At 41.1% G+C, this 12963-nt stretch overlaps 1 protein-coding gene across 4 annotated transcripts in view; it reads right to left on the bottom strand.

The window, feature by feature from the left end:
* Positions 1 to 12963, bottom strand: part of PDLIM5 (PDZ and LIM domain 5) — a 150480-nt gene that overhangs the window by 32888 nt on the left and 104629 nt on the right. For all 4 annotated transcript variants that reach the window (XM_087724111.1, XM_087724112.1, XM_087724109.1 and 1 more), the window contains one exon: positions 513 to 691. In XM_087724111.1, coding sequence (XP_087580237.1) covers positions 513 to 691 — 179 coding nt within the window. The remainder of the gene's footprint in view (positions 1 to 512; positions 692 to 12963) is intronic.

Here is a 12963-nt window from a genome sequence, read left to right as displayed (position 1 = left end):
CTCTGCAGGCTTCAGCAGGGCTGAGGGAAGGCAAAAAACCCTCCGTTTTTACAAACAATGGGCCGTTTTTCGCAAAAATGGAATGCGGGGGCGGAGTTTCAGGAGGCCAAAAATGGCTGCGTTCGGTGTATAAGATGCACCAATATTTCCACGCTCTTTTAAGGGGGGGAAAAGGTGCGTCTTATACTCTGAAAAATACAGTAATACCAACATGTCAAGTCAATATATGAATAAATTCCATAATCAGCAAAACCATGCTTCTTGTGTTAAAATGGTAGTCTTCATTCTTCAGAACAATTTTACTTTACAGGGGATCCAGTTGTGAAAGTGCACTTTATTAATTTTGATACGCATTTCTGTTTTGTATAGTTTCGTATTGCATTTGAAAATTAAACTTTCAACCAAAGTAAAGCACAAATCTGGACTTGGTATCAAATTTTATCAGGTATCATCAATATATAAAACATTTGAATTCAAAATCAGGGACCAAACCAAAACCTTCAATGATTTACCTGGTTGCTTAGAAGACTCCCAGCTTGGGGTTTTCTCAGCATACTGAGGTCCTGTGGATTTGAATGCAGCTCCAGACTCAGCTGAAATAGGCCTACTGGCCCCATTTTCTGGGTTTTCAGGCATGCTTCTTACAGCAGCAGCAGTATAACTAGTGAATTGTGTGGGTTCCAAAGAATCACTGTTTGAAGAAAAAACATATTAGTTTAGCACAATCCCCAAACAAGCACAAGGATTCAATGAAAATGTTCCTTTAGATAAATACAAAGAAAATTACTTTTAATTATAAGCAGAAAGACTGGCCCTTCACTGTTCGTCCTCAATTTGGCACACAGTGCTGCAAATCTCATAGGACACCCTAATCCATACCTTGTATGCCATCCATATGCAAACTACGTTTCAGAGATTAACTGCAATTTATTAAGATCTCATTTAAAGTTGGTGTCTTTCTACTTGTATTAACAAGACCCCGAATTCTGAGCTTACTAAGACATGCTCATGTGAAAACACATTCTGATTGTTTTTGACAATAAATATAGTGGCATTTCTTCAAGTCCAGAAGATTCATTTTCACAGTGTATAAAACAAAGTTTAGAGTTTGGATTATGAATATAATGGTCTCCCAGTCCATGTGTTCATATTACACTTTCTTTAAAATAAGGAAGGCCAAACCAGGCATATAACATTTGAGGGACTTCCTGTTTATTTAGGTAAAGGTTCCCTCAGACCTGTGTGCTAGTTGTTTCTGGCTCTAGAGGACGATGCTCATCTCCATTTCTAAGCCGAAGAGCCAGCACTGTCCAAAGACTTCTCTGGGGTCATGTGGCCGGCATTACTAAATGCCGAAGGCTCATGGAACGCTGTTACATACCCACCAAAGGTGGTTCTTATTTTTCTACTTGCATTTTTTACATGCTTTTGAATTGCTAGATTGGCAGAAGCTGGGACAAGTAATGGGAGCTCATTGTGTTACGCCGCACTAGGGATTCGAACTGCTGAACTGCCAACCTTCTGATCGACAAGCTCAGCATCTTAGCCACTGAGCCACCGCGTCCCCTTGTTCATCTATTCCACCTCAAAGATTGGTTCTGGCTATTTGTGCATCCAGAATATATTTTACAGATTGCATTTAATATCCATTATTTATCTGATGAAAATTTCAATTCAGCAAATATGAACGTTAACAAGCCTTAAAGCAAAAAAATATTATGTGTATCATATACATAACTGGTAAGATTACTGATTTATGAAAAGTGAGAACTGAAGCAATTGTGGGGGAAAAATAAGTTTACATTTTGGGAAAGGACAAGTTTTTCTTGGATATAGTTCTAAGTTTGCATACAGGTTAAGTCACTTTGGAAATTCTATATTTTCACTATTAAAACATTGGTCTGATTTAGTAAATCTGCTTGAAAATATTCCAAAAGAAGTAAGAAGAAAGCATCCTCAAAGTATACATTATAATAATTACAGTGTTTGTCTTGCTCTCTTGGGATCTTTCCTAAATACAGATAGTCCTTGACTTATGACCACAATTGAGCCCCAAAATTCTGTTGCTAAGTGAGACAGTTAAGTGAGTTTTTGTCCCATTTTGTGACCTGTCTTGACACAATTGTTAACTGAATCCCTGAAGTTGTTAAATTAATAACATGGTCGTTAATTGAATGTGGCTTTCCCATTGAGTTTGTTTGCCTTAAGCTTGCAAGAAGTGATCACAACCCAGGACTCTGAAACCGTCATAAATATGAGTCAGTTGCCAAAGGATCAGAATTTTGATCACGTGACCATGGGAATGCTGCAATGGTTGTAACTGTGGAAAAGAGTCATAGGTCACATTTTTCCAGTACCATTACAACTGGTAAGTAGTGCTGGTAAGTTGGGGCATGCATAAGCACACCACCGTGTCTAATGTCCCTGTCCTACTGTCCCCACTTATTTATTCCCATTTCCTGTGTTCTTATTCATGTTTATTCTTATTCCTGTTATCTTGTACATGAGTGACAAACTAAATAAATAAAATAAACTTTGAACAGACACTAAATGAATGGTTTTAAGGTGAGAACTATCTGTACGGCCAAAAGCATTTAAACATGTGAATGTATTCACAAAGATACGTGAAAAGTGGGATCAGCCATGTTACTAAAGCTAAACTCCTAGGCATGAAACTAGAAACTGCGGGCATTTAAAGGGAGGAAAGGCTGAAATATAGCCGAACAATTGGCTTCACATGAAACTTTTGATTTATGGCACACGCTCTGCCTATTGAGGTTGGCAGGAGTCCTTCTGTCAACATTTGCAGTAGACCTCACACACCAATAATATTGGAACTAGTTTTGTAAGGTGTTCATTACCAAAACAGAGAACATTTTGAGTTCCTGTGGCTGCATTCCCTCTGGGTTTCCTTCCAGGGTTAATCTTCATATTATGCTTAAGTAATTGTGGAAATGTTATCAATATGCAACATGATGGTGTTTTTTTTTTTAAAAAAATCAGCTACTTTCTATAGCAGTTTGCTTTCTAACATAATTCGGTGCATTGGAGATTGATTAATGGATCATGGTTTAAGGGAAGAAAAGAGCAGAAGAATTGGGCATCTGTCAAGTTACCATATACAGCAAAAAGATACCAGAGCGCACATGAGGGCAACTGGATATATATACCATATATACTCGAGTATAGGCCGACCCGAATATAAGCCGAGGCACCTAATTTTACCACAAAAAACTGGAAAAGTTATTGACTTGAGTATAAGCCTAGGGTGGGAAATGCAGCAGCTACTGGTAAATTTCAAAAATAAAAATAGATACCAGCAACCAAGCTAAAACACAAGAGTTAAAATCCTTCAAAACTGGATTCCTCCTCATCATCGGGACATCGCTATGTGGCTGCTTGCCATAACAAGGAGGAGGTGGGACATCGTTGCAGAGCGGCAGGAGGGGGAGGAAGGGGAATCGTAAGACAGCCCTGCATTACATTAGAACGTGAGGAGGGGGGATGGTGCGGTGCGTGCTGCGCGGCAAACTGACACAGAGGGAGGGGAAACTCACAGGGGCGCCGGGCCATTCACGAGTGTCACCCAGCGGCATGGCCCCGCCCCTTTTCTCCTCCATTTCGGGCAAATTTTTCACTGACTCGAGTATAAGCCGAGGCGGCTTTTTTCAGCCCAAAAAGTGGGCTGAAAAACTCGGCTTATACTTGAGTATATACGGTATTTTTTCAAGTAAATCTATTTTCATCATCATCAAAAAGTTCAGGGGAAGGAAGGAGGGTATCTTTTCTTCTGCATTTAAACTCCTTTAGAGGTCAACAGGATATTCATTTAAATTCCTATATGTAACTTCAAGGCCCCCATCAAACATTTAGAGTATATTAATTACTGTATTTTAATCTAATTGCATTTTTTTTTAAAAAGCATTTATTGAATCTTCTAACACTTAAAAGATAAAACACAAATGTACACTTATAACAGCTTTTCCATACTGGTATTCATATCTTTCGTAACAATCATATTTATAAAAAACATCTATCTCTATTATCATTATCCTAAGTTATATGCTTATTAAAATACGCTCTATATATTATGCTTTTACTGCTTGTACCTTACGATTTACACTTACTCTCAAGCCAGGAAGAAACCGAGTACTATCAAATTTGGAATAGATAATATTCCTGGCTTGAGTGCATTTTTTCTATCCATAACAGATGGATTATCTGTTGATTTATCTAAGATCCAACTTTCAAAGCTTACAAAGCTATGCTAAATAACCAGCACACCAATATGCCTCTGTGATATGCTATCATATTGTCTTCCACCCTTCCTCTGCACAGATGCCTTTACATCCGGATAGAGAGGAAATGTATGGTAAGTAAAGGAATGTGCATCCATGCTATTCCAGCTCTTCGTATGAATTATTCGGATCCACTATGGTGCTCCTCAGCCAGAACAATGGCATTCTTCCCGTTTTCCATTTTGCATACTACATCTAGCAACTCTTGGACAGCATGGGAAAAGACAGAAATGAAAAAAAAATCCCTGAAAATAAGCCCTATCCAAAAAATAAGCCTTAGAATGTTTTTTTACACATGCACCTAATATAAGCCCTACCCAAAATAAACCCTATTTAACAGCCTGTGCAGCTGCCCGGCCGCCTATTTTGTTTGGTTGCTCATGGTGCCACAGCCATGAGGCGAGCCAGGATGTGGTGGATGTGTCCCATGCAACCTGCACCGGCTTACCTTAGAGCTCCTGCAGCCAGGCCGTCCATGCCCCACCTGCCTTGCGGTGGCGGCAGCAGTGGCAGCCATGTGCAGCAGGAGCCCATGTGACCGCTGGCCCACTTCTGCTTACTTATGGACATAGCGGAGCAGAAGGTTGAGTGGTTTGTTGGTGCCACAGCCACAAGGCAAGGCAAGTGTTGGGTGGCCTGACTGCAAGAGCCCTGAGGTAAGCTGTGTGTGGGGGGCAGCTCCACTCTCTGCCTCATGGTGGCAGTACTAGTGCGCCATGTGGCCTTCTGCCCCCCCCCCACAAGCAAGCAGAAGAAGTGGGCCTCCCATACATGGGGAAACACTCCCCAAAATAAGCCCTAGACCCGGTCTTATTTTTGTGGAAACACAGGTATTTCATATATACGAAAAGAAATAAAGAGAAGCCAAGGCACACTGATTACTTTCTTGATAAGGATTCCTTCTTTGCATTCCTAAATTACCAATTTGAATTGAAGCTGTAAAGTAGAAGTTATCTCCTCCAAATGTCCAACTCCAAAAGTGGCCATAGACAAGACAAAATGTGTGTGTGGTCAAAAATATTATTAATCTAAATTAATTTGAGGTTTCAGGCCCCCCCTTGATACTTAGGCTATCGGTCCTTGCTACAATGGCTTTCATTTCGTACCAAACTTTATTTATAGCAGAAACCCATGTGTGAACAAACTACCTGAATTTCAATAATATAAAACTTGTATCTAAAGTTATATGTGAAGTTACTATATTCATGGTTTCAAGATAAAGAAGTCTGCTTTAAGTTATCAAGAAATCAAATTAAAACAAAATGTAGCAGTCCAGCAATGGAATACTCAGAAACATCATTATCATTTAGTATATTTTAACTTATCTGCAGTGACTAATAAATTAGAGTAATAAAGACACGTAAGTCAAAGTTAATGAGATACATGTGAACTGAACCCTATCCTAGCTACTTCCCCATTTGTTGTATCTCCCCCAGGTAGAATTAAATTTATCAAGCAGATACAGTTTTCCAGGTAATAATTTTTGTTTCATTTCTCTTTGTCCTAAAGTATAATCTTCTTTCTAAAGAACAGGCCTTTTAAAAGGGAACAAAGAGACATCTGTCACTTCCCAAGTCGCTTTCTTTGTGTATCAAACTTAGGAATTAAGATCTAATGCAATACAAGACCAAATTGCATATTATTCATTAATATATTATTATTATTATTTGCATATTATTAATTAATATTAGATATTGCATATCTAATGCAATGCAAGACCATATTCTTCCATCAAAGACCTATATACTGTACGAGTCAAAAAAAGGTTATGAAAATAACTACAGACTCCTCACATCCTGGACATAAATTGTTTCAATTTCTACCCTCAAAATGACGCTATAGGGCACTGCACACCAGAACAACTAAACACAAAGACAGTTTTTCCTCAAATGCCATCACTCTGCTAAACAACTAATCCCACAACACTGTCAATAATTTACTAAGACTGTATTACTATTATTCTTCTCTTCCTTCCTAGTACCTAACTCTTTCCAATAATGACTATAAGCATGTTGCTTGTATTTTTAAAATTTATATTGTTTTATTTGTTTCCTAGTATAATTTGATTGCTTATTAGTAACCTAGGACTATCACAAAGTGTTGTATCTTAAGATTCTTGATGAATGTATTCTATTTTACTTTTCTTTACGTACACTGAGATTATATGCACCAAAGACAAATTCCTTTTGAGAGCCGAGGTGGCACAGTGGTTAAATGCAGCACTGCAGGCTACTTCAGCTGACTGCAGTTCTGCAGTTCGGCTGTTCAAATTTCACCGGCTCCAGGTTGACTCAGCCTTCCATCCTTCCGAGGTGGGTAAAATGAGGACCCGGATTGTTGTTGGGGGTAATATGCTGACTCTGTAAACCACTTAGAGAGGACTGAAAGCCCTATGAAGCGGTATATGTCTAACTGCTATTGCTATTGCTATTGCTATTTTGTGTCCAATACACTTGGCCAATAATCTATTCTATTCTATTCTATCGCTTTTTAGGGAAGAAATACATTTTAAGATGGAGAAATTTAGGTTGAAGAGTTACTTAGATTCCAATTGTGAGATATTTAGTAAGAGAGATACCTCTTCCCTGCAAACTATCAAAAGCCATTTGTCCATTTTCAGAAAATTGTCAGACATCTGCTAGTGGTGTACAATCAAAGGAAGTGCCAACATTTCAGTAGGACCACCACTTTGGTTTTTATATGCCATAATTCTTCTAGGTTAGGTCCTCTGCCAAGAGGAGTTGGCTTCCCCATAAACAGACTGGCCTGGAACTGGCCATGTTGCTGTATTTTTTCCAAGTGAATGTTCCCAAAATTAGAAGATTTCCATAAATAAGTAAGTTACATAAAAGCAAAATCCTTAAAATGGAAAATTGATTCAATGACCTCTGCAAGCTAAAGACACACACAAAGCCATTACCCAATTTTATTTGTGAGTTCTGATCAGTCTTCTCAAAAGACTTCTCCTACACAAGTATTTTTAAATACTGGTGTCTAGTACACCAGTATCTGGTATACTGTATCAAGCACACCAGTATATAGTATACATATAGTACAGGGGTGTCAAATTTGATTTCATTGTGGCCCGCCTCAGGGTTGTTTGACTTCAGGGGCAGGGTGGGTTTGCCCAGAGTGGGCATGGCCAGCTTGACATCACTTGTGTCGGGGACATCTGTGATGGCCTGAGCGTTCTGCCAGCGAAAACGGGCTCCTGAGCTCCGTTTTTGACCGTTACGGCCTCCTGCCGCCCTCTACGAAGCTCGGAGGGGACTGAGCACAGCCTCCCCCCCCAAGCTGTTTTTTTTCTGACAGAGTTTGGCAGAAGACCATCACGACCAAAAACAGAGCCTGGGAGAGCCTCATGTAACCCTCCCAAGTTCCGTTTTCACTGGCAGTTGAATAGTCCTTTGTTGTTTCTAGGGTGGCCCCATGGACCAGACCTAAACACCCCACAGGCTGCATCCAGCCCCCGAGCCTTGAGTTTGACACCCCTGATCTAGTATAAAGGATTCCTTTGGTTTTATTATTATCTTTATTATTATTAACCCATTTAACCTTCTCCCTTGATTCACCTGGATGATTCAGAGTCAGCCAGGTTCTTTTAAAAAATGTGTTTATGGGCATCCCCCCCCCTTTATTTGTACCAGAACCGTTCACTTATCAAGGCATTGTGCTGCTTTGAAACTGGAACGAAGAAACAAATGTCAGGTTGTATAAAGCATTGTTTAACCAGAAAATGTCCTAGAATCTCATATATTGGTATTTTTCTGTTAGCCTTATAAAAATACGCCAAGGAGGGACTCCTTCTCTTTCTTAATAATAACTAGCAAATTGAACAAAATCCATCATCTGTACAGGCAAACTGATGTGTGTCTTGCCCAATCTCTAGAACTAATGCACCATCATTTACAGAACACCCAGACCAAGATAATCATTTCTTAAATCTTAGCAACCCACACAGAAATTTAAATATTCTAAGCAGAGTGCAATCTCATCTATGCTTAGGATAAATTTATAAGCACAGGAAGGATAAAGTCAGTTTCTTTTGCCAACTGTCATAAGCCAGTGATGGCTAACCTTTTTTTGGCTCGGGGGCCAAAAGCACGCGCGGCCACACCCATAATTCAACACCCCCCCCACCTTGCACATGTGCACACGACCCGCCTCCTGTACCGACCCCCGTGCATGTGTGCTGAAGCTTGTGGAAGCGAAAACGGCCTGCGCCGCCCCCGCCCCCCCAAGCAAGCCAGAAACAGCCTGTTTCCAAACTTCCCGTAGGCCAGGTAGGCCCTAGGCTTTGGAGGCTTTCCTGAAGCCTGTGGAGGGTGAAAACGGCCTCCCCTGGCCCTTCAAAGGCCGAAAATCAGCTGGCTGACGTGCACATGCTCGCTGCAGCTGACTTAGGGTACCAGCTTGCATACCCTCAAAGATGGCTCCATGTGCCACCTGTGGCACGCAGGCCACAGGCTTGCCATCACAGTCCATGATGGATGAGAATTTTAAATCAGATTCTGATATTCAATCTACAAAGCATCTGAGTTACAAAAGAAATGACTTCAATTCTGATAGCAAAAAATCTTTTCAACCTATTTGAGTCCTTTTATATAGATCCCAATTTTAATTGTTAAGAAACACAGTCACTCGTTATAATTCTGGGGGTGAGCAGGGTGAACTAGAAAAGTTGAAAGATAGCAATAGCAGTAGACTTATATACCGCTTCATAGGGCTTTCAGCCCTCTCTAAGCGGTTTACAGAGAGTCAGCATATTGCCCCCAACAATCTGGGTCCTCATTTTACCCACCTCGGAAGGATGGAAGGCTGAGTCAACCCTGAGCCGGTGAGATTTGAACCGCTGAACTGCTGATCTAGCAGTAGCCTGCAGTGCTGCATTTAACCACTGCGCCACCTTGGCTCTAGATATCCATGCCATTCTCTTACTCAATATCGTAAGAAAATCACTGGTCTGGGAACCCTGATTTACCAAATGTGAGGCTGTATGATCGGTCATAAGAAGTCAGACTTTCCATGAAGTGTTACTTCTAAATGGCCATTGATGAAACCATCCAGATTTCCTCAATTTTAAGAGTTAATGTGGAATCAACTTTTGAACTAAATATTAAGGAATGGCTTCACTTAAATACAGCTAAAATTGTTATTTTTGAAATATTTATTTTAAATTAAAAAAATATATTCTGTGTTTTGCAATTTGTGGAATTTTAAACAAAGGAAACTATTCTTAAAATATAAGCATTGTTTCACAATGTTTGCGGCTGTGAGAAAAATATTTGGAAAAATTGCCTGGATATGGCAACATAAAAAATGCTTGGTGCCAGACACACAAAAAAACACAAAGGCGAAATTCTACAGAAGAGATTCGTATTTCTCTCCTTTTAAATAACTCTCTACTGTAAAATTATAAAGATTAATGTTTATATTGCTAAAGGCAACATTGTTCTAGCAGAATCTAAAGAAAAAGAAAGAACAGCTAGGCATATGAAAAAGTAGAAGTGGAGAAGATAAATAAGAAGACAAAATGACTCGAGATTGTTTGGCCTCTTGTGCTGATAAAGAGTATGCAAAAGTCTAAAAACCCAAATCATTCAAAACTATTCTGTCTTTTTCCTCCGATACAGAGTATTTTGGAAAAGCAGCTTCCTAACATCATTACAAACAATAATCTTTTTTGGGGGGTATGAAATAAAAATTTACAAAGATGTCAGTAGGATCACATGTAGTCCTCAATTTACAATCGTTCATTCAGCAACCATTTGAAATTATAATGGTGCTGAACGAAAGCAGCTATGACTGCTGCCCAAAGTTACAGCCTTGTAACAGTCACATGATCAAAATGTGGGCACTGGCAGCATGCCCACCGTAATCATGGTGGGGGTCAGGGGTGGGTTTCTCGCCCCGTTCCAACCGGTTCGGTTGGAACGGGGCCGGCGGCGTCCTCATGCACACGCGCGCAGTGCACGCATGCGTACTAGCGTCTGTGTGATGCTCCAGCTGCTCCTGGAGGATCGCGCAGGCGCTGTATGCATCCTGCGCATGCGTGGAAGCGCAGAACTCGTCAAAACCGGGTAAGGAGCGCGGGCAGGTGCGCCCTTCACCGTTCCCGGAAGTTAAGTTACTTCCGGGTTCGCTGACCAACCGGTTCGCAGGGACCGCCGCTAACCGGTTGAAACCCACCCCTGGTGGGGGTGCTGCAACTCCCTTACCTATCTCCATCTCCAGCTTGGTTGCTCTATAAATAGGGATATCGAACTTGTGGAATCACGTCGTCACGTGAGGTGTTGTGACCCCCCTTCATTAAAACCAGGGTGGGCGTGGCCAGCGTGTGATGCATCTGACTCGCTGGCCACAAGTTTGACACCCCTACTCTATAAAGTGGCACTTAACCATACCACTGAGCCTAAAGTAGCTTTCAGCTCTTTCAGGACCAGGTATCTGCTTCAACACTAGTTCTGCCACTGCCACTCACAAATATCACCTTGCATCGTTCTCTAAAGCGGTGGTCTCCAACTTTTAGGGCACCAGAGACCAGGTCCATGGAGAGTGTTTTTCTGTGGACTGGAGGGGGCTTGGTTTCATGTACTACCTGCGTTCCGTGGATTGGGTTCTCGTTTGTGTGGCCTGTTTCTGGCATGTTGCGGACTAGTCCTGGTCCACGGATCGGGGGTTGGAGACCCCAACTCTTAAGGTACACATGAGTTGAGTAATGGTGCAATTGCTCCACTGCTCAGTCCTCTTGAGGATCTACCATATGCTGCTTATTTTCAGTTGTTTTTCTGCTGCTGTGGAGAAGTGTCTACAACATCTCCAAGGCAGCTTGGTCATGTCGGGTCTTCTTTCTTGGAACCTGTTTGTGCAGAACTTCAGAACAATGTAGTGCAACTTTGGAAGGCTTTGGAAGTCTCACAGAATTTCAGGTGGTTTTGGAAGCTTCATGAAAGTTGGGAAGTCTTGGGATTCAAGTCAGACCAGGGTTCCAAAGACTTCCACAGTAGCACTCGCCTTTTGGGGGACTTCAGAAGCCCTACACAACTTGGGAAACATTTGGAAGCTGTGTGTGAACTCTTGTGGAGTCTCTGAAGTCTTTCAACGTTGTCCTGGGTTTCTACAGTGTGCCAGGATTTTGCAGGCTTCAGAAGCCTACATGAATAGGTTCCAGAAAGCAAGGCTTGATGCAACTGGTAGCTGCTTCAGATGGGTCGTGTGAATGTGTCCACAGAAGGAAACACCTCAAGCGCTGGACAGCAGGCGCAACTGTATCTTTTTCTCCCCAGAAAATTTTTTATTCTCTTACATACCATTTTAAATATACATTCACATAATTGTTATTCTTTTTTACATTTATCATTCTTATACATTTATTATTTCATTTAATAGGTTGTAATATAGAGTTTGAGTTGTTTTATTTAACATCCTTTCCTCCTTTGTAACACCATCTTATTTTCCCTTTCTTTTCTCCTTCCCTCCCTTCTTTCTTCCTTTTTCTTCTCCTTCCCCTTCCTCCTTCCTTACCTTTCTCCTACTCCTACTCTTCCTCTTCCTACCCTCTCTCCTTCTCTTCCTCTCCCTTCCATCCTCCTCTCCTCATCTCTTTCTTCTTTCCCCCATCTTCCTTTCATTTTCTCCTCCTTTCTCTCTTTCTTTTCTATTATTGTAGGTGTCTCTTTCAGATCTCAGTCTATGTTTCCTTGGGATGGTATCTCCGCAAACCCATACTATAATTTGATATCATTTCTTATTCCCTTATCTTCGCTAATCTATCCTAATTATATTCCCCCCCCCCACTTTATATCTTGCTTTTGGATATATATACTTATATATTTCATATTTTCTTTTCTGTTTTCTCCTTCTTCTGCAACTGCATCTTGAGAATGGTGCAAGGTACCATTGTGGGTGGCAAGTGATGGGCAGTGCAATGCAAGGCTTGGCTGGGGCAGCTGGGGTTTTTCATCACACTATGGCATACCCCTCCTACCACATGGCCTGTGTCAGGTCTCCCTCGTCCCGAAGCACCCCTAAGTTTCACTTAACAAAGGACACAACTGATTAACAACTGCAGAGGAAAAAGGATGCTGTACTAGGGGACTCTATGGTGGGGGAACCGGACTTCTGGTCAGCAAAGGAAAAAGGACGCTGTGCTAGGAGGAGGCTATGGTGGGGAAAACAGACTTCCGGTCAGCTCCAGAATTAAACGGGGAGCTTCTGGTGAGGACATTTGTGGCTCTTTTGAGTGTTTAAGGTTGCCGACCCCTGACCTAGAGTTTTCTTGAAACACACAGTATGCCCAAGGGTGCGCAAACTTTGTATGCAACAGTCATCTAAAAGGCATGCCTAATTTACATCTCTTGAGGTTTTCTGGATGTGTCCACAGTAAAATTCAGGAAGAGCAAGTGAAGAATTGTTTCTCAGAGTCTTCAAAGATTCACTCAGTTCAAAGCAACCATCAACAAGGAATACAAAACTACAGAAGATATGGCATTGGTCAGAAGGATATGATATGTGCTGTCCGCACATGGCAGGTATAACTGTTAGTTAAAAGGCACAGGCCATAAAGTTTATGTTTGGTTGACGTGTTGCTTTCATGGCAAAGTTGCATTTTATAATTGACAAGTAGAATTCACAAGTAGAAAAGGTTTTTCATTCTTCCACAGTT

Source organism: Thamnophis sirtalis, unplaced genomic scaffold, assembly GCF_051295495.1.
Source record: "Thamnophis sirtalis isolate CommonGarterSnake01/CBP01778 unplaced genomic scaffold, rThaSir2_p1.2 scaffold_10, whole genome shotgun sequence".
NCBI classification, from domain to species: Eukaryota; Metazoa; Chordata; class Lepidosauria; order Squamata; family Natricidae; genus Thamnophis; species Thamnophis sirtalis.
Note: the sequence above shows the minus strand (reverse complement) of the source record. Positions and strands in the feature narration are given on the sequence as shown.